Genomic DNA, 26,308 nt, shown 5'->3' with positions numbered 1-26,308 from the left:
TCGAAAGAAAGAACGTCCTAAGAGCATGATGAAGAACCACTGACAGAAAGCAAGACTCACAAGAAAGAACATCCTAAGAACATGATGAAGAACCATTGACAGAAAGCAAGACTCAAAAGAAAGAACGTCCTAAGAGCATGATGAAGAACCATTGACAGAAAGCAAGACTCAAAAGAAAGAACTTCCTAAGAGCATGATGAAGAACCATTGACAGAAAGCAAGACTCAAAAGAAAGAACGTCTTAAGAGCATGATGAAGAACCATTGACAGAAAGCAAGACTCGAAACAAAGAACGTCCCAAGAGCATGATGAAGAACCACTGACAGAAAGCAAGACTCAAAAGAAAGAATGTCCTAAGAGCATGATGAAGAACCATTGACAGAAAGCAAGACTCGAAAGAAAGAACTTCCTAAGAGCATGATGAAGAACCACTGACAGAAAGCAAGATTCAAAAGAAAGAACATCCTAAGAGCATGATGAAGAACCACTGACAGCAAGTAAGACTCGAAAGAAAGAACGTCTTAAGAACATGATGAAAAACCATTGACAGAAAGCAAGATTCAAAACAAAGAACGTCCTAAGAGCATGATGAAGAACCATTGACAGAAAGCAAGACTCGTGTGGTGGAAACCGCTGGATGACAAGTAATAATGATGGTCTCTGAGTCTGGATCAAGAGTGAGTAGCAAGTTTATTAAAAGTGATCATAACAAAAATGTATTCTCTCTCCCCTACCTAACCTCTTTCACTGTGTGTCTTGCTTCTTATAGCTTTCTGTTGTTCCCCCGCCCTTACGTTCCTCTTATGGCAGTAAGCATTAGTCAGCATTGTTCTCAATCGTACACCTTTCTCCTACATGTTTATCTTATACGACCTGCTTACAGCAAGCAGCCAAGGCAAAACATCCAGTTTCGACCCGTAGCCTTGTGGCTAGGCGCCACTGCCTTGCTGCATCTATCTTCCCACTCTGCTTCTGTTCTCATAGCAAGGTCACTTCCCCTTATCTCCTGAGACACAAAACAATCCCGCTACCTCTCGGCCACTGTGACATTTAGAATCATCCTTAAGCATAAAAGCTCAAAAGTCATATTTCAACACTATTAAATACATTTCCACGACAATTCCCCCCTTTGATTCTAAATCAACTTCTAAACTCTACTTCCCCTCATTAAATAATTGTCGCAAGTTCAAAGAATCAGAAGAAGGGTGATTTTCATCATCCACAAAGTCCATCTGTAACATGTGATATTGAGCAGTAAAGGAGCGGGCAACCATGGCAGAAATGCAATTAGAGATGCAGGGAGCAATGCATATCACAAGGAGTAACACACATATAAATGGTATTAACATAGTAACAATCCAGTGTCCCCATGGGCCCATCAGAGATGTCAGCCAGCTAAACCAGGAGTCATCTGCAAGTGGCGGAGGCTGAATGCCTGCTCGCATGTGAGCAATGAGATCAGACATATTTCTATAATAATCTGGGAGTGAGAAACAACATGAGGTGTTCAATACCTTACAGACCCCTCCTTCCTTAGCCAGTAAGAGGTCAAGAGCCATTCTGTTCTGCAACACGGCATGCCTAATTGCAGCCATCTCAGTATTCACTAAGGTGAGAGCTTTTTCTGTTTCATTGGCCAAGACTAGTATCTGCCATGCCAGGCCATTTATCTTATTCAAGGCTGCTGTTGTGCCTCCCCCTAAGAACACAGACCACCCCACAGCTGTCCCTGGGGAGGTCCAGGGGTCAGCGAGGGTGTATCCATTGTAAGTTGAGGCACCTCGCCTAGTCCTAACGGGCTTATGGAGCACGGCTAAATTGGGAACTACTATGGCGGGAGTACAGCACCCTCTCCAGTTATACTGCGATGCAATTGGGAACCCAGTGTAGGCCGATTGACCACAGACCCAGCTTACCGGACCCGAGGTTTGGGTGTACATGAGTAGGGTGCAGTTAGTAGACTGGAAATAATGGGTGATGTTACCAGTAGAGACAGAACAATTAGTATTTTCTAGATTTAGGGCAGTAAAATTGACCCGGCACTGGGTGTGACCTAAGATGGGGCCATCTGGGACACCTACTGAACACAAGCACATGGTAGCATTATAAGTGGGTATTACAGAAAAAGATATGTTTTGAAACTGAGGTGAATATCTGGGACCATTCGTTTCACAATCATTGGGTCTATGTGCGATAGCTTGGGTGCCATTAGTGGCCCATACAGGCATCCGCCCAGTCAGTAAATATTCTTGGGAAACATTTAACATGAACCCCACCCCTGTGTTCAGTCCACAGTCTGACATGTTCTGGATCAGTGGAGCAGCCGTAGCATTGTCTAGTGGTGTTGGAACCCATGGGACGGCAAACTTGTGGCATACTAAGCAATGTCTGTCGGGGTCCACAGCATTAGCTGCCACAACAGACATCATGCAGGCTCTGTTACCTGCACACTGTCTCTCAGTGGTCTCCCAAGCTCCTGCCAGGGAGACGAGGCAAAGCAACAGTGTGATGTACATCATGTTGAAGTCGTTTCCTCAGGTGTCGTTGGAGCCCTCTTGCAGTGAGTGTGATGTACCCACGTTCCTCGTCCTTCCACCTTGACTGCAGTGTGGGTGACCAGGAGCACTTGGTGAGGTCCCCTCCACTTGGGCTGGTTCCACCTCCGCCTCCTCAGGTCCTGGATCAGCACCCAGTCACCCGGCTTGTGGTCGTGGAAGGGCTGGTCAGCTGCTTGAGGTAGTACGGCTTTCACCTGCTTAGACACAGACAGAAGCGTCTCATAAAGTGAGACGCAGTAGGTCGTGAGAGAGTGGTCAAGCAACTGGTTATCGAGTGGGGGGGGACCTATTCCCGTGTTGGGAGGCCTGCCAAACACTATCTCAAATGCACTTAGGCCAGTTCTCGTCTGTGGTCTGGTTCTACTCTGCCAAAGGACCAAAGGGAGACATTTGACCCAGTTAAGGCCTGTTTGTTGTGTCATTTTTGCAAGACCATTCTTAATGGTCCCATTAGCCCTCTCTACCGCCCCGGCGCTGGCGGGGTGGTAGCTGCAATGTTTTCTCATATCTATTCCTAGATACTTGGTCAGGCTATTCAAGCCTGTGTGCACAAAGGGTTTACCATTGTCACTTGAAACACGTTGTGGCAGGCCCCATCTGGGAATTATTTCCCTAAGGAATGCTTTGGCCACTGCTTCGCCATCCTGGGTACCTGTGGGAAAAGCCTCAACCCATTTGCTGAACATGCATAAACAGACCAGGAGGAACCTTTTCCCTTCTGCTGGAGTTAATTCAACAAAATCAATTTGCCAATGTTGGAATGGTTCTGTCGCTGGGGGGTGACCCACAGACTGTTGTGACAGAGGTTGCGTGTGTCTGTGTGTGTTTTGTGCACATGTGACTCCTCCCATGAGCAATAGCAATTAACCCTTTCATGTATGCTTTAGGGAGACATGGTCTGTTCGTGGCGTTGTGTACCCATACCTTATTTTGTTTAACACACCCTGATTTGGACCATTGAGCCCGCTCTGCCGGAGTAGCAGAGGACTGGATGTCTTGCAGAGTAGGTTTCTCTTGGTCTGTTACAAGAAGCTGTGTGGCGGCGATTGGCTCTGTGCAGGCAGTATGTTTTGCCACATGGTCTGCGAAAGCATTTCCCTTACTGACAGGGTCATCTGCTGAAGTGTGTGCTGCACATTTGACTACTGCAATTTGTGATGGTAGCAATAAGGCAGAAAGTAATTCATTAATGAATTTGTGATGTTTTATTTTAGTGCCCGAGCTTGTCAGAAAATTCCTTTGTTTCCACATGTAACCGAAGTCATGTGCCACACCCCACGCATATCTGGAATCCGTCCAGACCGTGAGCGTTTTGCCTTCTGCGAGTTCACAGGCTTTAGTTAATGCAATAAGCTCTGCAGCTTGTGCTGAATATGAGCTAGGAAGGCTCTGTGTGTGCAAAATATCCGTAGCAGAGACCACAGCATATGCAACCCGATTTATTCCCATCTCATCTTTGCTGGCTGAACCATCAACGAATAGTTCTAACTCTGCGTTCGGCAGTGGCTCATCTTTGAGATCTATTCTGGGTGTGCATGCATGTAACAGCAATAGCTGGCAATCATGTGGCTCTCCATCTTCTGGAGTAGGCAGAAGTGAGGCTGGGTTTAGAGCATTGCAACGGCGCACCGTGACATTGGGCAGGTCCAGCAAAGCTGTATGGTAACGCAACCATCTTTGTGTGGAGAGGTGTGCAACCCTTTGGTCCTGCAAGATGTTATGCACTGCGTGTGGAACCTTGAGTGTGGGGGGGGCATACGCAACTAAGTCTCTAGAGGCTACTAGAGCCTTTTCTGCTGCTGCCACTGCTCTAAGGCAAACTGGCAGGCCCTGAGCTACAGGGTCCAATTTGCAGGAGAAATACGCCACTGGGCGTAACTTATCCCCATGTTTTTGTGTGAGGACTGACGTCATATAGATGCCTTTCGCATCCACCATTTGTACAAAGGGTTTTGTTGGATCAGGTATACCCAAAGCAGGCATGTTTTGCAAAGCTATCTTGAGCTGTGTGACAGCTTCCTCAGCCTGCTCAGTCCACTGCAGGCGTGTGGTATTTGTGCTTTTTGTTGGGATGATTTCCCTCAGGGGCCCCTCTTTCTCAGCATAAGATGGAATGAAAGTGCGACAATATGAGCACATACCAAGGAAAGACAACAGTTGTTTCTTAGTCATTGGTTTGGGAGTTTGGCAAATCGCCTGTATTCTGTCTGCTGCCATTCGCTTTTGGCCTACAGTGATAATGTGGCCCAGAAAGGTGACCTCTGGCTTGCAATACTGCAGTTTGTTTTTGCTGGCTTTGTGCCCATTGTTGGCTAGATGCTGCAGCAACCGCTGAGTGGCCTGTTTGCAGAGCTCCCGTGAGGGGGCGCTCAGGAGCAAATCATCCACATACTGAACCAGCACCACCTCTTCAGGTAGTGTTAGTGAAGCCAGGCTATCTCTCAAGGCCGCATTATAGATGGTAGGCGATTCGCAATACCCCTGACAAAGACGTGTAAATGTGTATGCCTTGCCTTCAAATGAGAATGCAAACCAGAATCTGCTGTCAGGGTGCACTGGCACACTGAAAAATGCATTGGTCAGGTCCACTACTGTGTAGTGGGTGTGGTCAGTGGGGATTTGGGACAAAATGGTGTGTGGGTTTGGAACCTCTGGGGCTCTGGCTTGGACTGCTGCATTTACTGCTTGCAGATCTTGAACAAACCTCCACTCCTCCCGGCCGGGTTTCTTTACTGGGAAGATTGGTGTTCTTACTGGTGAGTCTGGACATGGAACTATTACTATACCCCTGCCTGGAGCAGTGCTTGAAATACAGGCTTAATGCCCTTAATTGCCTCAGGCTTCAAAGGATACTGGGCCTGCCTGGGTCTGTATGCCAATTTGGGAGTGATCACAACTGGTTCACAGTCTTTAATTAGTCCCACATCATATTTACTAGACGCCCACAGTTGAGGAGGAAGTGAGGCCAGTTCTAGTTCCTCCTCCTCTGTGAGCGTGGCAGCCTGCACCAATGGAGGGGGGCCAACTAACTCCACAGTGCGCTCCGTTGTCAATCTGCATTGAAAAGGGCACTTCCATGTTTTCGTGGAGGTGCTGTACTGTACATTAAGGCGCTCTGTGTCAATCCAATCGTTAGCCGTGGCCACTCTCAAAGCCCATGGTCCAAAGTCTTGCCATGGGAGGGTGTGTTCAAATCTGGCTAGGGAAATGTGTGGGTACGAATTACCTACTGTGAATAATTCGCTCTGAGCTTTTGTCAGTGAAACTTGGGCGGCCGCCATTTTGTTGCTCCATATGAGTGCTGTAGTGGCAAGGGATTCTGTCATTTGGTTAAAAAACTGTTTCTCATAATCATGATCTGGGCCTCGACTGATGTGTGAGGTGCAATGCACATCTTGAGTTTTCCATTGCAAAGAACCTAAAACTGTTTGTTGGGCTTTTGACAGAAAATGTTCAACAGTTTCCCCTTGTTCATCACCACAGCACCACATGTAAGCGTATCCCGGGACTCCTGATGCTAATTGAACCATGCATGGTTGTTCTAGAAAATCTATGGCTAGTCCCTCTGGTGAGCTAATCAAAGTGCATCCCAATTTACACATTAGATCCCTAGCTAACAGATTTACTGGGCAAACGAAAGATATTAAGAAACAATGCGAAAACATTTTGCCATTTAGAGAGCACTGGAGAGGCACAGACACTTTCTCTCTAACTACTTCTCCCCCCACACCTATTAATGATTGAGATTTTCCCTGCTGTGTGTCACACTGAAGGTCATTCGTTCTAATCACCGAATGCCCTGCCCCACTATCTACCAAAAATTCCAAATCCTTCCCTTGTACCGTTAGCATTATTTTTGGCATGCTTAAAGGGCATGTTGTCAGCTGCTGCACTAATGAAAAATAGGGAGAAGAAGATGGCACTTCCCTTTTTGGTGTGTCAGTGGATCCCGCCTCGCCATCCTGCCTCTCCGCCGCCCGTCACTTCTCTTGAGTGGGCTGTCCTGGACAGTCTCTGGCGAAATGTCCAAGTTGGCCGCAGTTATAGCACCGATTCTCCCATTCACCCATCTGATCCACACTTGGTTGGAAGGCTGGCCCATTGCCAGCGAATCCTCTCCCTCTGCCTCGTCCTCGTCCCCTCCCTCTCCCTCGGCCTCCTTGGCGCGGAGCTCTGGTGGGGAGGGCTGCAACTTGCTGTACCATCGTCAGCATGGCTTGGTCCATCGTGTCTGCTCGTTTTTTCTCTCTCCTCTTTGTTTCTGAGTTGAGGAAGCTTTCATGGTGTTTGGCATGATCCTCAATGACGCTGAGAGGCTGTCTGACAAATCCCACACAATGCTGTTTTATGGCGCTAGACAGTTCTGGCTTCAGTCCCAATAAGAAGCTATTACGCAAGTGTGCTTCCCATGGGCCCACGTGCTCTGCATCGTTCGCTCTCTGTGCAGGTGCTTCCAGCCTGCTGTAATCTGTGTGCACTCTTGTCAAGCGGACTAGATAATCTTGGACAGTCTCCCCATCTTCCTGCTTACATGCAGCTATCTTCCCCGTGTTCACATGCAGAGGGAAAGCAGCCTCTAGGCGAGTTCTCAGATCCCTTATCATATTCCGATAGGGAGCATTGGGGTCCGGTTGGCCAGCTGGTGGCTGATAACTGGGGGCCGCCAGGCGAATGTCTCCATCTGGCCAATTCCGGTCGATCTTGCAGTAACTGGACCCCAGCTTCCTGAACAAGATGCGTTTTATCTCATTCGCAGTTGGGCGACAAGACATAACAAAGTCCTCAAATTCTTCCCCAAACCTTCGACCTCCTACTTGTCGAGGGTCGGATAAACCAGAGGCAGCTTCCATTGTATCCTTTTCAGTCCAGTATCGGTGGACTAACAATGGGCCTTCAGGTCATGCAACTTCCACCATTGGAAAACATCCACTCGGAGCCTGAACTGCTGTAAGAACATTCCCCTCTATGTTGTTCTCGTTACGGCTTCTGGTGTGTGCAGCCACAGGTGACCACACTGGAGGAGGCTGCTGCTGTCCAGGGCCTGTCGGGGATGGGCTGGTCTGTGGAGCCGCTGATGCGCTCTGTTGGATCTCACCCAGGCCTGCCCTTGCTGGTGCGTATGGGCTAGGCGTTGCAGGTGGTGGCGGTGGCCGGTTGTATGGCGGTGGAGGTGGTTGGAGCATCTCCGGTAGTGGTGGTGGGAGCATCTCCGGTGGTGGTGGTGGGAGCATCTCCGGTGGTGGTGCTGGGAGCATCTCCGGTGGTGGTGCTGCTGGTTCTCCCGGTTGGGGTCATCTCGGTGGGGCGGCATCGAGGTCAGGATCAAGCGTGACTGAGACACACTGAGACACAGGGTTAGTTCCCCTTCCCCCCCTCTCTCTCTCACTCTCTCTCTTTTGTGCTTCATCCATCCAGAACTCTACTGCTTGTAACATTTTCTCTTTATTTTTCTGACAATGCTTAGTTATTGCCTTTGGGCAGCCAACTGGTGGCTGCTCAAGTCTTTTCTTGAACCTGCTTAAATACTTCACACTGAGGCTCCCAGTGGTAGGGAATCCGAAATACTTTATCCACAACGGGACATACATAATGCTATCAGTGCCATAATCCTGGCCCATCTGACTAAAGAGAGCCGCAGTGTGAACTTTAGGATTAAACTGTAGGTCTTTAGTTACCTGGGATCCCATTTTGCTCTCTCACTCGATCTTGGCGACTCAGAGAAATTTGGCCCCAACAACCAAGTCACACCTCCCTTTTTATCCCTATTTAATACCCAATCAGCACCCTGTACTATTGGTATTATTTATGCACTCCTACCCACGGTCCGGACCTATTGCTCTAAAGATACGTCTATCAGTAGAGGCCTCGCTCTGACCAGGCTAGTCTTTTCTGATTGCGCCGTCGAGCATCCTGCCCCGACTGCCACGCAATGTGTTACACCGTCATGCAACTAACTTTGTCCAGGGCGGAGTGCTTTAGGCGAGGTGGAGGGGTATAAAGTTCAACAACGATCAAATAATCTTAAACTTGTCACTCACCACCTATTTGTTCGTTGATGAGGCTTGGACTGCGTGCGGAGGGATGATTAGTCACACCCGCCCCCATGGTACTTCTCCCTTATTCTGTGGGATTTTCCCCTGCTGTTGGGCCCGGCTTCAGCCAGAGAGCGTCCTCGGTGGGTGTTTCACTCCTCCTCCCCTCGCCGCAGTCCGCTGCTCATCCTGTTCGTGATGCCAAATTGTGGTGGAAACCGCTGGATGACAAGTAATAATGATGGTCTCTGAGTCTGGATCAAGAGTGAGTAGCAAGTTTATTAAAAGTGATCATAACAAAAATGTATTCTCTCTCCCCTACCTAACCTCTTTCACTGTGTGTCTTGCTTCTTATAGCTTTCTGTTGTTCCCCCGCCCTTACGTTCCTCTTATGGCAGTAAGCATTAGTCAGCATTGTTCTCAATCGTACACCTTTCTCCTACATGTTTATCTTATACGACCTGCTTACAGCAAGCAGCCAAGGCAAAACATCCAGTTTCGACCCGTAGCCTTGTGGCTAGGCACCACTGCCTTGCTGCATCTATCTTCCCACTCTGCTTCTGTTCTCATAGCAAGGTCACTTCCCCTTATCTCCTGAGACACAAAACAATCCCGCTACCTCTCGGCCACTGTGACATTTAGAATCATCCTTAAGCATAAAAGCTCAAAAGTCATATTTCAACACTATTAAATACATTTCCACGACACTCGAAAGAAAGAATGTCCTAAGACCATGATGAAGAACCACTGACAGAAATCAAGACTCAAAAGAAAGAACTTCCTAAGAGCATGATGAAGAACCAATGACAGAAAGCAAGACTCAAAAGAAAGAACGTCTTAAGAACATGATGAAGAACCATTGACAGAAAGCAAGACTCTAAAGAAAGAATGTCCCAATAGCATGATGAAGAACCACTGACAGAAAGCAAGACTTGAAAGAAAGAATGTCCTAAGAGCATGATGAAGAACCACTGACAAAAAGCAAGACTCAAAAGAAAGAACTTCCTAAGAGCATGATGAAGAACCACTGACAGAAAGTAAGACTCAAAAGAAAGAACGTCTTAAGATCATGATGAAAAACCATTGACAGAAAGCAAGATTCAAAACAAAGAACGTCCTAAGAGCATGATGAAGAACCATTGACAGAAAGCAAGACTCGAAAGAAAGAACGTCCTAAGACCATGATGAAGAACCACTGACAGAAAGCAAGACTCAAAACAAAGAACTTCCTAAGAGCATGATGAAGAACCATTGATAGAAAACGGCTCAAAATAAAGAATGTCCTAAGAGCATGATGAAGAACCATTGACAGAAAGCAAGACTCGAAAGAAAGAACTTCCTAAGAGCATCATGAAGAACCATTGACAGAAAGTAAGACTCGAAAGAAAGAATGTCTTAAGAACATGATGAAAAACCATTGACAGAAAGCAAGATTCAAAACAAAGAACGTCCTAAGAGCATGATGAAGAACTATTGACAGAAAGCAAGACTCAAAAGAAAGAAGAGCATGGTGAAGAACCACTGACAGAAAGTAAGACTCAAAAGAAAGAACGTCTTAAGAGCATGATGAAGAACCATTGACAGAAAGCAAGACTCGAAACAAAGAACGTCCCAAGAGCATGATGAAGAACCACTGACAGAAAGCAAGACTCGAAAGAAAGAATGTCCTAAGAGCATGATGAAGAACCACTGACAGAAAGCAAGACTCGAAAGAAAGAACATCCTAAGAGCATGATGAAGAACCACTGACAGAAAGCAAGACTCAAATGAAAGAACTTCCTAAGAACATGATGAAGAACCACTGACAGAAAGCAAGATTCAAAAGAAAGAACATCCTAAGAGCATGATGAAGAACCACTGACAGCAAGTAAGACTCAAAAGAAAGAACGTCCTAAGAGCATGATGAAGAACCACTGACAGAAAGCAAGACTAAAGAGAAAGAATGTCCTAACAACTACCAGTTAAGCTGGCTTTAGAAGAATGCCTTAATCTCCATCAAGCTCGTCAGTCGTTCTTTTTCTCACACTTTCAGTTTAACATTTTGTTCCTGTACTAATTCCAAAGCTCATACCCTGTCCCACCTACATCAAAATGACAAGGAGGAGTCTGTCTGTGAACTCAAACCCATTCTCCCCTGTTTATTCAGGTTGCTTCTGTCTGTTGGGAATCAGAGGAAGAGATCAACCTAACCATTAGACACCAGACCACTGCCCTCCAGATAAAACTCATGTCCCAGACCAGTTCAAAGATCGTCCTATTTCATGGGCTTACTCGTTACTCACATCAGGACAGCCGGGCGTGACACACATTCATTTCCAACTGTAACGTGGAGCGAGGAGGCGGATGCACGTCCTGAGATAAGCGAGATTTATTAAGGGCAGATCCAAAATCAGGCTCATAACCGTCCAAAGTCAGATGGCCAACACGGAGAGATCGGGGGCAGACGTGACAGACTGCTGTCATCCAGAGACTGCTGTACAAATGGAAGTTCATTCCACCAACAAGGCTACGGTACAGAGAACAGTCTCCACGCTTGTCTTCCACGCGCCTTGAAGGATGGCGGGTCAAGCCGAGCTGTACTCGAAGCTCGAAGGGCTCATAGCTCAGTTCGAGTTTTGACCATTGCTGTTAGGGAGGGGAGGGTCTGGTCCACTTTTGGCTTTGTAGGCAGCATTAGGGTTTTAATCTGATGCAGCTACAGGAAGCCTGTGAAGGGAGCGCAGCAGTGGGGTGACGTGGCTGAACTTGGGCAGATTGAAAACGAGCCGTGCTGCCGCATTCTGGATGAGCACAGACTGTCCTTCAGTTCATCAACATGGACCCACACACACAATATGAGACTAAGTCACACTCCACGTTTTGCAGCTCCAGCTTATTGCTGTGACATCCTATTTAAACAGGAATATAATTATGGTATTTCATTGAAATGCTTGAGATAACGTTTAGCTGATTATTTACATTTTTGCACATTTTACTTCTATAACAATATTGGGTGCTGGAATAGTGCATCAACCAAATACTGTATTTCTTTCCACTGCTCTTCTGGTTGCTAACTCAGTGACTGCTATGCTCACATGTGCTAGGCTATCTATCTGCTAACCTGCTACCATGTCAGTGGGTTCCATCCTCCTTTCCACAGCTCCACATACTCTCAGTACCGAGTACTGCCTGTGCTCTGTTCTGTAAGTCTTTTGTATTTATTTACTGTACTGTATCATCTGCACTGTTTACTGTATTATCTTGCACTTATGGCTCTGGTGGAATGTTGTTCCATTTCACCATGTACTTGTACAGAGCTGAAAAGACAATAAAGCCTCTTGAGATTAAACTGGAAATGCCTTTTCATCTGAGATGGAAATTATAAAGAAAAAAAAGGAAGAGAGAGGAGCACCTTTCCTGAGGGACTGATCCTCCCTGAAAACTGGAAGGTTCCATCATGGACTGATCACTCTTTAATGACACACAGCTGGACACAGGAGAACCTGACCTTTCAGTTGCCCTGAAATCAGACAGAAAGTGAGCATGAAACACTTCCTTTCTGGTCTATTAAACATGTTTTAGATTGTGCACCTCAGTATCACTTTGAAATACGACACAAAGTGACACTTCATACATTTTTAATTTGCTAATGTCTTTGTCTTCTGATCAATCAGCTTTGGGGAGATGATAATGAACATGCGTCTGAGGACGGCATTAGGAGGAGCTAAAAGTAAATAAAAGAGCACCTTTCCTGAGGGTCTGATCCTCCTTGGAAGTTGGAAGGTTCCATCATGGACTGGTCACTCTTCAAGGACACACAGCTGGACACAGGAGAGCCTGACCTTTCCTCAGATCCACTGAAATCAGAGAGATTATTGGTTATTTTATCTCAAGAAATGAAATTATTCACAGGACAAGTTACCATCAAAACCCACTGCATGATTTAGTACTTGCTGCCTGCAATAATTAAATATTAACAGAGATCTTTGAGAACTTTACTGTAACATTGTAACATTGTACTTCTTCTGACTCAAGCCAAAAACTGCTTTCAAAAGCAACAATTCAGTTCAATTTTACCTGTAGAGCAGTAATTATGAAATAAATATATGACTCTCTCCGTGGAGGATATTGAGGACGTCTACCTATTCGGAACCATGATCACAGGTGTTTTGCTGATTGGATTAGGCATTGCCCTGGTGTAAGAGCAAAATTCGCAGAATGGGGGCAGCTGTCCACGGCCCCTTGAAGCTGCCCGATATGATTGACGTGGTGGGCAGAGCTGTCAACACTCAGACTTTGACTGTCGACTGAAGTCGTACCCTGGATAACATCGTGGAGAAATTGGCGGCTTTGCAAAGGAAAATGGATCGTTTGTATGACCATAATGGACTTGGTGAGATGCTCTTTTATCGCTCCCCCACTTCCCTGGATTTCTGGATTCCTGCTGATTGTTGACTCTGTCTGGGTCTGATCAAGTTTGTCTCCATGGCAATTTTGCTGTGTTATCGCCATACTACCCTGCGAACTGAGATACCTGGACTGGGATGCCGAGCAGGGCGCATTCTTCAGGCCCCTCCTGTCCTGTCCTAAAGAAAGAGCGTTCTAAATGCATGATGAAGAACCACTGACAGAAAGCAAGACTCTAAAGAACGAACATCCTAAGAGCATGATGAAGAACCACTGACAGAAAGCAAGACTCTAAAGAACGAACATCCTAAGAGCATGATGAAGAACCACTGACAGAAAGCAAGACTCAAAAGAAAGAACATCCTAAGAGCATGATGAAGAACCACTGACAGAAAGCAAGACTCTAAAGAACGAACATCCTAAGAGCATGATGAAGAATCACTGACAGAAAGCAAGACTCTAAAGAACAAACATCCTAAGAGCATGATGAAGAACCATTGACAGAAAGCAAAACTCGAAAGAAAGAACGTCCTAAGAGCATGATGAAGAACCACTGACAGAAAGCAAGACTCAAAAGAAAGAACGTTCTAAAAGCATGATGAAGAACCAGAAAGAACGTCCTTAGAGCATCATGAAGAACCACTGACAGAAAGCAAGACTCTAAAGAACGAACATCCTAAGAGCATGATGAAGAATCACTGACAGAAAGCAAGACTCTAAAGAACAAACATCCTAAGAGCATGATGAAGAACCATTGACAGAAAGCAAAACTCGAAAGAAAGAATGTCCTAAGAACATGATGAAAAACCATTGACAGAAAGCAAGATTCAAAACAAAGAACATCCTAAGAGCATCATGAAGAACCACTGACAGAAAGCAAGACTCTAAAGAACGAACATCCTAAGAGCATGATGAAGAATCACTGACAGAAAGCAAGACTCTAAAGAACAAACATCCTAAGAGCATGATGAAGAACCATTGACAGAAAGCAAAACTCGAAAGAAAGAACGTCCTAAGAGCATGATGAAGAACCACTGACAGAAAGCAAGACTCGAAAAAAAGAACGTCCTAAGAGCATGACGAAGAACCACTGACGGAAAGCAAGACTCAAAAGAAAGAACGTTCTAAAAGCATGATGAAGAACCAGAAAGAACGTCCTTAGAGCATCATGAAGAACCACTGACAGAAAGTAAGACTCAAAAGAAAGAACGCCCTAAGAGAATGGTGTAGAACCACTGACAGAATGCAAGACTTGAAAGAAAGAACTTCCTAAGAGCATGATGAAGAACCACTGACAGAACGCAAGCCTGAAGAAGAGAGGGTAAACAACCTTACATCCTTGCTGTTGGCCAGGCTCAGAAGAGAATCGACACATTCTACATCGTTGTGGACAAGCCAACAGATCCTTGGGTGCCTTTGATGAGCTGTTTAAGTCTCACTATGTGTTCAGTCTTTCTTATGATGAGTCCCTGGTCCATTTCTACACATTTGTGCAGACAACAGTCTACAGCATTGACATTACAACAACAGATGAGTCTCCAAGAGTTTGTGAGTTTCGGGCAAAGCTTTTCAACTAGATTAAATGTTTAAATGTTTCATTTGTCAGGCTGTACATGTGGCCTGCCAGTCCTTAATAACTCATTTAAGAATTGTTCACAGTTTTTATCCCAGCACCAAGTTTAAGGTGGTTTGTGCACAGGATTGTTGTAGGTGTCAGTTCTCAACGTATTCAGGCTTCAAGAAACATTTAAGTAGGCTTCATGAGCATGATTTTGGCCAAAGTGGTGATGATACAAACTCTGAGTCCTTTCAAGCTAATTTTCCCAATCTCCAAGATGATGCAGAAGTTGGTTAAATGAGGGTAACACCAAACCTAGAGGCTGCATGTTTTGAGGACAATGGGTTGAGTATTCCCAACGAAAAAACAAAACATGCGTGTGCTTCAATTATTGCTAAACTCCAATGAAGTGGTGTGGCAAACAGTGTTGTTTCAACAATTGTTAGTGATTTGGAAGAACTTGCTACTGGACTGCACTCCCAAATGAGGCATGACATACTATCTGCTGTACCTAAAGATGATCCTGTAAGATCTACATTAAAAGAAAGTCTTGATAATTTTGAAAACCTGTTTGATGGGTTTAATACTGAAACTAAAAGAATGAGATATTTTAGTGAGAAATGGGGCATAGTAGAGCCAGTAGAAATAGATTTAGGAGTTCGATTTGATACAAGGCGAAATAAATGAACAGGTACTAACGAGTCCCTGTAAAAGACACAAGTGTACATTCCAATTTTGGAAACAATAAAATTTATGTGCCGCAATTCTGAGATTTGTAAGCTGCTTGGGGAACCCTGTGTACCAAAAACTGACCGATATGAAGAATTTGCGATGGGAGTTATTTCAAGACATCCATTGTTCTCTAAACAGAGGTCTTTACAAATTCAATTATACTATGACGACTTTGAAACTGCTAACCCACTGGGTTCAAAGCGTGGTGTGCACAAAGTAGGTGCTCTGTATTTTATCCTCAGAAATCTGCCACCAAAGTTTAACTCTGCTGTGATGAACACTCACTTGGTTGCACTGTTTCATGCTGATGATGTGAAAAAATATGGCTTTGATTCTATTCTACATCGCCTGATTACTGACATCAAAACACTGGAGAGTGATGGCCTTGATTTTCCCTTTTTCCACTGAAAAAGTCCATGGAACTATATGTCAGATAACTGGGGATAATTTATCTATCCTGGGTTTTACAGAATCTTTTAGTGGACGTTATTTCTGTCGTTTGTGTTTGACTGAAAAAGAGGATGTGCAAAATGTTTACAGTGGGGATGACCCCAAGATAATCGTGCGTGGAAAAGAACTTTTTGAACGGCATTGCCAGGAGTTGCAGTCAGACCCACAGAAGTTATCTGTGTTTGGTTTAAAGCAGAATTCAACACTTAACAGCCTACAGTTCTTTCATGTTTGCCACAATTTTTCTTTGGACATTATGCATGACATTCTTGAAGGGGTGGCTCAGCATGAGATAAAGTTACTGTTAGAGTATCTCTCAAAAATGTTTTGTCAAAAGCTGATCTGTGTTCTAGAATTTATGCCTTTGACTATGGGTACTTGGAGCGTAAAAATCCTCCTGCAAGGATCAACTTGGCCAGTAGTGGGAATAATATAGGACTCAATTCCATTCAGACTGTTTGTCTTGTAAGAAACATTCCTTTGCTTTTTGGTGACATTGCGCCAGAAGGAAACCAAAATTGGACACTGCTACTGCTTTTACTGCAGATAATCAACATCATATTTTCTCCATCGCTTAGCGAAGGCATGACTGTGTATTTGAAGTATTTAATAATGGAACACCATGACTTGTTCAAACAGTTGTATCCAGAGAGAATCCCTTCGATTTACAAAGTGCCTATGGTGAAGATGAAAGCCTGTATATTGTACCCATGTTTTCTTTGTAACTGTGCTCATGTTGTTCCCAATCTACATGGTGCTTGGGAGGTTTTTCTTTTGAATAAAGAGTTTTGTTGCATGCCAGTGTTAGTACTGATGTTCTGTAGCCTTGCAGATGTGTAGATTTCCGAATTTCGTGAAAACATTCAAGATAGGACTGCACACCTTTTAATATAGTGGTAAATTCACATGTTGTAAAACTACAATAACACACAGGTAATAACTTAGTTTAGTGTCAGAAATACACACTTGAGTGTCATAAAGCAACAGTTTTGAGTGTCAGAAATTAACACTCATAGTGAAAAAGAATAACACAATTTAGTGTTAAAAATACACGTTTGAGTGTCATAAAACAACACTGTGTCAGAAATTAACACTATAAAAGGGGTTAAATTTTAACACTATTCAAAGTGTAACTTTAACTTGGAACTGGTGAGAAACACCGCAATAGTGTTCATTTTAACACTATGGGAGTTAAATTAACGCTGGCGATTTTGCTGTGTGGGTCACCTACATATATGGAACCTGAGTTAGTACCATCTGAAAAATGCAATGAGTTTTGCATAATTTTAAACACCAAACCAATAATACCAGGCAAGCCATGTATATCTGCCAAAGAGCCCCTATCCTCTCCATCTCCACACTAAGACATCATGGTTAAAAAGTCCCAGTTTAGGTCTATTTATAGTGAATGTTAATCAATGCTGTGAATCTCAAATCCTCCCCCTCTTAACAACCAACTTTTCAAAGAATGCTTTTCACTCTGTAGCAGCCGTAGCAACACTTCAGATAGTGAACACCTTACTCATTTCCTAACAAATTAAAAACTGCAGTCGTGAAGCCTCTCTTTAGAAGAAACATCTAGAAGCGTCTCTAATCACTGACTACAGACCAATTTCAAATCAACCTTTCATTGGAATAAAATATTGAGAAAACTGTCTTTACGCCACTAACTGGTTTCTGTTCTTAAATAGCTGCACAGACAAATTTCAGTCAGGTTTTCAGCCTAATCATACTGAACCCGCTCTAATTAAAGTTATTAATGACATTTGCTTTAATACAGATTCTGAAAAAACATCTGTTCTATTATTGTGCAATCTCAGTGCTGCCTTTGATACCACTGACCATAAAATTCTCATAAATAGACTTGAGAACTGAGTTGAGCTCTCAAGAGCTGACCTAAAATAGTTCAGTTCACACTTACAAAGAAGGGAAATTGTGGAAATTTAAAATAATATTTCTGAGAGTGCCAGTGACCAGTGGTGTCCTGCAGGGTTCAATTCTTGGGCCGCTCTTATTCAATTTATACATGCTGCCTTTTGACCAAATACTACAAGACTATGAGATCTTCCCACAGCAGTGCAGATGATAGATGTTCTTGGCCCTCTCCCAAAATAACTATGATCCACTTGACTCACTTTTTAAGTGCCTTGAGCTCATCACTAACTGGATGGGACAAAATGTTCTGCAGTTGAATAAAAATAAAACAGATTATTTTATTTGAGAGTAGCAATGAGATGCAAAAACTAGCTCCCTATCTGGATCAGCCCTAAAATCTACAGATCAAGTATGTAACCTTGGTGAACTAATGGACTCTGTATTTTTTGAGAGTTCAGTTAGGAGACCATTACTAAGATCAAACAGCTTCAGCTGGTCCCGAGCGCAGCTGCCAGAGTCTCACTAGGAGTAAAAGAAGGACCCCCCATTCTTAAATCCATACACTGGCTCCCAGTCTGTTCCAGAAAAGACTTAAGGAGCTGTTGCTGCTCTATAAATGTCTTAATGGTCAGCAGCAGCATATTTATCTGACCTGCTGCAGCGATATGAGCCGAGCAGAACTCTCAGATCATTAGGAACTGGTCAGTCAGTCCTGGTGAAGGTGGAGACTAAACATGGAGCAGCAGCGTTTCGATACTGTGCTGCTCTTAAATGGATGCAGTGGACAGAGAGCGCTAGAAGAGCCGACACTGGACACTTTAAACCAGCCTGAAAACGTTCCTGTTCCAGCAGATTTCAGCTCAGTTTAAACGCTGAAGCTCTGTAACGGCACTTTTTTCAATCCCAATCTAACTTTTAGTTCATTTATTATTTAACTGTCCTAATTTAATTTCTAATTTGGTTTTTAATTTAATGATTTTCTCCTTTAAATTTAGTTTTAATTATGTTTGTAAATTTGTGTAAATGGGTGGAGGTGTCCTTTAAATTTATTACTAACTGTAGCAAATATAACTCCTTTATGCTCTGAGAGCCAAACTGTGCTGTACAACAGACTAAACATCTGAGAAAATGACCTGTAAAGCGATATATTTATGAAAAACTACATTAGATTAAACACCACCCACTGTAACTGTTCTGAGTGTTGGGTTAGTATTTCCTGCCTCTCCTCGAGGAAGTCTAGCGTTTACAGCCAGCTCGTTAGCGGGTTTAGCTGGTGTGCTAGAGGAACACTGTGTTTCACTGCTTGATGTCCAACCTGCGTAAAACTTACCAAAAAGGTGATTTTTGTGTCCAGTGTTTTTAGTCAGTTCTAAACGTGGTGATTCAGCTGGACGGATTTCAGAAATCTGTAAAAACCGTTTCTTACATTTTACTTTCACTTTGTTCTTTAGATGAAATGCAGTTTCTTCCTCCGTAAAGAAACATGAAGGCTGAGTTTTACCTCACTAGCACTAAGCCGGTTATCAGTTGGTATGAGCTTAGGTTCTGCACAGTTTTTACTTGATTATATGGAATTGATTCAGATGATGGTGTTTGATAGGATTTAACACAAATGATTGTCCCAAAGCTCATTATAATATTATTACTTAATAATGTTTCATTATTAAACAAAATGCCTCTATTAGAGCTGCTATTTGTAGAATAGAATACAGAGAGTTGAGTGAGCCACGATTTTTCCAGGTAAAACTTCACTTCACTGGGATTGAACTTCCTTATCACTTCGTAACAAACCGCTTTTAAAAGGTTCTGATTACTTTATCAGCAGGTCTTGTGGGTGAAGGTGGACAGTCCTGGATTTGAGCGCGTTTCTAAAAGGTCGAAGCCGTGTCAGCTAGTCCTGCTGAGCTGGTCTGAGAGATGAAGGTGGCAGAGGAGCACAGAAACCGAAGTCATGAGAAGTCATGGCAGAGCATCAGCAGGGTACTGTGGGTGATCCTGAGCCAGATCTAGATTTCACTGCAGGACCATTTGTTACACACAGAGAACCCACAGAGAACCGTAGTGAGCTAATGCAGACTTTCAGTCAGATGTATTTAGACAAACAGTCTTTTCAGGAGGCAGAAGAAGATGTAGGTATAGTAGAAGGTATAGAAGAGCAAAAGAATTTACCACCAGTAAACCAGTCAGCCACTGGTATCCCGGCAGCACACCAGCATTAGAACCTAATGCAACGACTTTAGAAACCCAACTAACTCAAATGGAGGGTAAAGTAAATGAGTGGTGCTCAGAAGTAGAAGGTCAGGTCAAAGGAGCACAGAGGTTTTTACAGAGGTTTGGTTTGTTTATGTGAGCTGAAGGCGTGAAATCACAGCTTTATGGCTACGATCCACTCAGCCTCTTCGTTTTGTTACGTTAGTAATATTTAGACCCTCTGATCATCGCTGAGGATAATTTACCAGTCGTACCTTTTCTTCTTCTGTCTCAGCATCACTTCTGGGTCTGCGTGGAACACATGGTGTCTGAAGGTTCTCCAGATGTTGATAAAATGAGCAGCAGATGCTGAAATCAGTGCAGACCAGTGTTCTCTGTCTGTCTGTAGGTTCTAGATAAGATTGTAATAGAGGAACGTGGAATAGAGCTGAATATCTGCGCAGCTTTTCTTCATTTGGCTTTCGGTTTTCTTCTCGAGCTGCACGTTACAGGCATTTACTGTTTACCCCCCCACTTCCTGCCCATTTCTGTGCTGCATCATAGGCCTAGAAAATTCCCCTCAGAGTTCAGTCTGGCCTCTAATGAGCTGAACTCTGGACTGCTTTGTTCTTGTTCAGTGTGCCAGTGAGGAGCTGAAGGTTAATTATTGAAAAGATTGAGGATCTTCAACTTTAAAATGTAAGCAGGTCAGATTCCAGTGAATCCAGTGAAATATTCTAATACTGTTAATAACAATACATACTAATAAATACTAAGTGTAAACACATCCCCTGCAGAGAACACACCTCTGCACATTTTAACACACAATTACTGTTTATTTACTGACTTCCGTTTATTGGAGGAAACAACAAGACACAAAATTTTGTCTCTGCAAAAGTTATGCCACATTAATTTTTCCTCTGTATGTTAAAGTTTATTTGCAGGTTTGGACCATTTTGGGCGTTTTGTGGTAGAATGAGGGACGATGATTGAGGGAGGTGGAGAACCCATAGAACTGGGCCTGGTGTTCTGGGTGGCTCCTGCCTGTAGCTGGAAGGCTGGACCCCCATACCCCACCCCATAGCTGTGGTAGGACTGAGACGGCATGGCGGTGGGAATAGTTGAAGCTTTGTCACAGGAACAGAGGGTGAGGAAGTGAGTTTATAGGCTGTAAGTTCAATTTATATAGCGCCATTTTCTCAAACCCAAGGACCCTTTATAAAAACACTAAACATTTAAATGCCGTACTGAGGTGTGCTCTCTGTAGAGGATGAGTTCTCATTATCACTGAGAAAACCAACAAAACATCATCTGATCTTCACACTTTTGAACACCATTGTATAACACAAGGGAGTTATAGTCACATGTGCGTGAGAGTGAGAAACGGGGGAGATTGGGGTGTCTGCTGTCAGGAGTGATCTTTATTTGGTGCATATAAAGCCACTGACCCTGGAAGGTCGCCGGTTCGATCCCCAGTGCCGACAGTCCATGACTGAGATGCCCTTGAGTAAGACACCTAACCCCCAACTGCTCCCCGGGCACCGTGGATAGGGCTGCCCACCGCCCCGGGCAAGTGTGCTCACTGCACCCTAGTGTGTGTGTATTCACTAGAGTGTATGTGGTGTTTCACTTTATGGATGGGTTAAATGAGGAGGTGGAATTTCCTCGTTTGTGGGATTAAAAAAGTATCACTTAACTAAACTTAACTGGAATAGCAGGCAAGTCACTCCTAGCCTTACACTTCTGTTTTATAGGTAAGAACACACTGACCACACACCCACAGCCCAACACAAAGTAGCACACACACACACACACACACACACACACACACACACACACACACACACACACACACACACACACAGTGTACGCAGTGTAGTTTTGTTTATCATGGTTCTAGAGCCCCTTCTGAACAGGACAGCAAGCAGCAGCTGCCACAGAGCCCCTCAAAGCTCAGCCATCCCCCCGATACAACAGAGCCAAGTCCCTGGAGCGTGAGGCACCCAGCCTGCACAAGCTCCTCTGATAAGGCTGTGAGCTGTATTTAAAGTAGCCACACACTTTCTCACCTCAGCCAGATAAACTGACCAAAGTCCAGCAGTCCTGAGCCGAGAGTTTACGGGGAAATGAATGAACCCGTCTGTCAAACTGAGACAGTAATAAAAACTGTTCCACTTTCTGAATCACCTCTTTCCCTCCAGCCTAGAGTTCATGTTACACAGAATGTGTCACTTTCACAGGTTTTAGAGAGAAACATCAGAATAAAATAATTCAGGTCTAATCCAGGAAAGGTAAGACTACCTTTCACTCCTCCTTTCCTCTTTCTCTGATAAACGCACCTGCACAGCATGGAGAAACCGATGCTTCTGTGTGCAGATCTCTGCTATGACACTTCATACAAGGGTTATGAACAAGCACAACAAAATTATGGTGCCGTTCCAGTGAAAGGCTGACACTGCACTACATGGCCATCACTGCCACCTACTGGCCATCAGTGGATCTTGCCAATTAGTAGACTTGTTTAAGGAACTGGCACTTTTTAAATATGTCCATCTTTGCTGTGACTAGATAAATAAAGTAAGTTTAAAAAACAACTTTAAAAAAACTAAAGTGAGCCCACACGATGATGCAGATGTAGGGGTAATAAATCACTTTCACATATTTACAGGATGGCTGTGACTGAAATGGATCTCTGCCATTTCTGGCGCCCCGTCCTGCCTACGAACTCCAACTCCCACAATTCCCCGGACTCAGCGTCACCAATCACACTCACCACATCTCAGTCACCTGAGTTCTAGATTACCTGCACCTGTTTTCTCCAGCGTATGTACTTGATGTGTCTCCAGTCTTTCCTTGCTGAGTGTTGCGGATCATCCCTTCATTATAAGGCGTTCCCTTTTGCCGTGTATGACGTTCTTGCCCGTTTCCTCGTTTCTGATTTTTGCCTTGCCTCCTGTGTTGGTCTGCTGTGCCTCGACCCTGGACTGTCTTGCCTCTCTGGTGTGTTTTGCGTTTGGTTCATTGGGTTGATGTTACGGCTCTGGGCTGTTTTTGACTACCCTATTGGATCTGGCCCTTTTAATAAAGCCTCAGCTGCCTATCCGCGCTCGAGTCCTCCCTGCCCGGTCGTGACACTTGTGTTTTAGGGATTATTGAGGACGTCTGCCAATTTTCTTTTAGTGTTTGTGTCATGTAATGGAATTCCAGAATTCCAGAGTGATTCCAGAATCTCCCACAATGTAATTTCTAGTGAACAATATGGATCACTATCAGCTGAATGTGCAGACTGCACATTCATTTCTCTGGGCTTGAATGCTGGATGTGCCAAAGCGCCAGTTCACAGGCTCTATTAGGTTTAATTTCTCTGCTCAAACATCAAAACAACTGAGAATAATGTGAAAATTAGACCTGCAGCTCTTGTGATTTGAACATCGTGTGTTTTGTTTCCTGCTGCTCAGTACAGTAGACAGTTCTCCCTGCAGGGGCTGGGCGAATACAAGCTTTCCAAATGATGAACCATTGTTGGATGTGATTCTCGGCTTACTGTCCTGTTATTTACGCTCTGTGTACAGACGACCACAGAGGCCTCTGAGTAACGGGTTTCACAGCGTTTACTGGTGAACTTAAATGGGAACATTATATAATCTTACTGCAGCTATAGGAAAACCCCTTTTACACGCTGCCCTGAAGCATTCTGGGTTCAGTACCATAGAGATTAACATCCAACCCTTGTGTGGCACTGCGTCCAAGCAGCCATAGAAGCATCTCTGACATACATCAGAGCTACACATGCAAACATTACAATTACTTAAACTGTGCCATTCATTCAACACATTCCAGAGAAGTTGGGACAGGGGCGTGTTTCCCACTGAGTTACATCACCTTTCCTTTAACACTCAATAAGCGTTTGGGAACTGAGGACACTGATTGTTGAAGCTTTGTAGGTGGAATTCTTTCCCATTCCTGCTTAATGTCCAGCTTCAGCTGCTCAGCAGTCCGGGGGTCTCCGCTGTCGTATTTTGAGCTTCATAATGCGCCACACATTTTCAATGGGAGACGGTCTGGACTGCAGGCAGGCCAGTCTAGTACCCGCACTCTTTTACTACGAAGCCACGCTGTTGGAACACGTGCAGAATGTGGCTCGGCATCGTCTTGCTGAAATAAGCAGGACGTCCCTGAAAAAGACGCTGCTTGGATGGCAGCAGATGTTGCTCCAAAACCTGTATGTACCTTTCAGCATTAATGGGCCTTCACAGATGTGCAGGTGACCCCTGCCATGGGCACTAACACCCCCCCACACCATCAGAGATGCTGGCTTTTGAACTTTGAGCTGAAAACAATCCGGACAGTCCTTTTCCTCTTTGGCCCGGAGGACACGACGTCCATGATTTCCAGAAACAGTGTGAAATGTGGACGCGTCAGACCACAGGACACTTTTCCACTCTGCGTCAGTCCATCTCAGATGAGCTCGGCCCAGAGAAGCCGGCGGCGTTTCTGGGTGGTGTTGATATGTGGCTTCGCTTTGCATGGCAGAGTTTTAACTTGCACTTGTAGACGGAGCGACGAACTGAGTTCACTGACAGTGGTTTTCCGAAGTGTTCCTGATCCCATGTGGGAATATCCATTACAGAATGATGTGGGTTTTTAATGCAGCGCCGCCTGAGGGGTCGAAGGTCACGGGCATTCAGTGTTGGTTCTCTACCTTGCCGCTTACCTGCAGAGATTTCTCCAGATTCTCTGAATCTTTTGATGATATTATGGACTGTAGATGATGAATCCCTAAATTCCTGCAGTTGCACGTTGAGAAACGTTGATCTTAAACTGTTGGACTATTTACTCACGCAGTTGTTCACAAAGTGGTGAACCTCGAAACAGGTCGTTTTTGAGCATTCCTCAACTTTCCCAGTCTTTTGTTGCCCCTGTCCCAACTTCTTTGGAACGTGTTTCAGGCATCAAATTCAAAATGAGTGAATATTTACAAAAAACAATAAAATCTGTTTGAACATTAAATTAAATCTGGTTTTCACCCTGCCTGTAGCCATCCACTCACCCAGGAGAGTTAGGCACCTTCGTCCCAGGCCTGAAGAAACTCCTGGGAGCTCACCGCATGAAGACCGGTGGCAGTGGTGGCAGCTGCAGCGGAGCTCCTCTCCACTTTCTCTTTAAGGTGGGCACAGTAGCAGCACTCCTTACCAGCTTATGGATGGTGGGACAGGGCATCAGCAACATTCAGGATCAGGTCCAGCCTGTGCTGCCAGCAGATAGCTGTATTCAAGGAAATATAGTTGCATCTATAGCAGATAGTTGTATCCAAGCACAGGAAGAAGCACGAGAGGAACAAAAACCCAATAGACAAACTTCCTGAAAGCATGAGAATGAACCACGGAAAGGGACCAGGACTCTAAACAATCCACTCTGGATCTGGGTGAAATGTGACTTAACTGAAGGGATTAACTGAGACCATCTGAGGTTTTGGGCCGGACTCACAGTGACTGTAATGGACATCTTTAGGATGTCTTATTAGGATCATTGCTGACTAACTGAACCGATGACTGCCTGCCTTAACACAAACATTGATGTTTATTATGTTTATTAACAAAAACAAATCATAATAGCTTTTGTTCTGAAATGAAGAATAACGTGTAATTTGAACTTCTTTCTTGGTCTCCTCTTTGCACCGTTTCAGAATTAAAGAGATTATAAATTTTCACAGATTCTTAAATTTAATCTTAGTCATTCTCCTTTAAAATACAGTCTAAATTAATTACAAGACTGAAGATGTGTAATGTCCCTGAGACAAAAACTGATATTTCAAATAAAATCCTTGCTGGAAATCAGTCTAACAGTCTAATGTCTAAGCATATTAATGCATCGGAAAATGAAATTATGAAGAGCAGTGAAGTGGAAGAACTACCGTTCCTGAGGGGCTGACCCCCCTGTGAAGTTTAGAGTTTCTGACATTGACCGATCACTCTTCAAGGGCCCACAGCTGGACACAGGGGAGCCTGATCTGTCCTCAGTTCCACTAAAATCAGAGAAAGCCAGGTTAGCAGTTAATCTAATGAAATGGTGTTTTTCTATTGCACGATAATTTCTGAATCTACTCCACTGTCCATCTTTACTATTATACTTATTATACATTGCATACAATAATTATTAGTTTATAAATGTATGAGATTTGAGAATCTAATGCAATACACAATCTTTAATTAAGCATTAAAAATTAAGTAAAAAGCTATATTAAAAATGCAGATTAAATTAGATAATGATGTTGTAACACAGCTAAAAGTAACACTGGCCGTCTTCACTGTCCTGTTTCTGACTTGAGTTAAAAATCGTTTTCTAACATTCAAATCAAATTTCAACCCTCCTGAGGAAAAGGATTGCTATTAAAGGATAAATGGTCCCACTTTATATTAGTGTTTCTAATAACTGTGTAGTTACATGTGAACAACATGGAACAACAATGTAACGTCTAATGATATAGTCACTGTTACAGACGGATTACAGTAGTACATCTCATGTAA

General features: G+C 44.0%; 2 protein-coding genes across 2 annotated transcripts in view; both read right to left on the bottom strand.

Annotated features, from left to right (window-relative positions):
• LOC108416502 (NACHT, LRR and PYD domains-containing protein 12-like) overlaps positions 1-20,267 on the bottom strand; it is a 58,119-nt gene extending 37,852 nt beyond the window's left edge. Inside the window, 3 exon segments of the mRNA XM_037546156.1 lie at positions 11,982-12,089; positions 12,316-12,426; positions 20,057-20,267. Of these exon segments, the coding sequence (XP_037402053.1) occupies positions 11,982-12,089; positions 12,316-12,426; positions 20,057-20,079 (242 nt within the window). The 5' untranslated portion in view covers positions 20,080-20,267.
• Positions 672-8,586, bottom strand: LOC119265432. The gene is made up of 2 exons (XM_037546160.1): positions 6,486-8,586; positions 672-2,752 (listed from the first exon to the last, which is right to left on the bottom strand). Exon 1 carries the CDS (start codon positions 7,406-7,408, stop codon positions 6,539-6,541), a length of 870 nt encoding a protein of 289 aa, XP_037402057.1. The 5' UTR covers positions 7,409-8,586; the 3' UTR covers positions 672-2,752; positions 6,486-6,538.
• Positions 20,268-26,308: the final 6,041 nt, after the last annotated feature.

This window comes from Pygocentrus nattereri, chromosome 16, assembly GCF_015220715.1.
Source record: "Pygocentrus nattereri isolate fPygNat1 chromosome 16, fPygNat1.pri, whole genome shotgun sequence".
Taxonomy (NCBI): Eukaryota; Metazoa; Chordata; class Actinopteri; order Characiformes; family Serrasalmidae; genus Pygocentrus; species Pygocentrus nattereri.
This window is presented reverse-complemented; position numbering and strand designations above follow the sequence as displayed.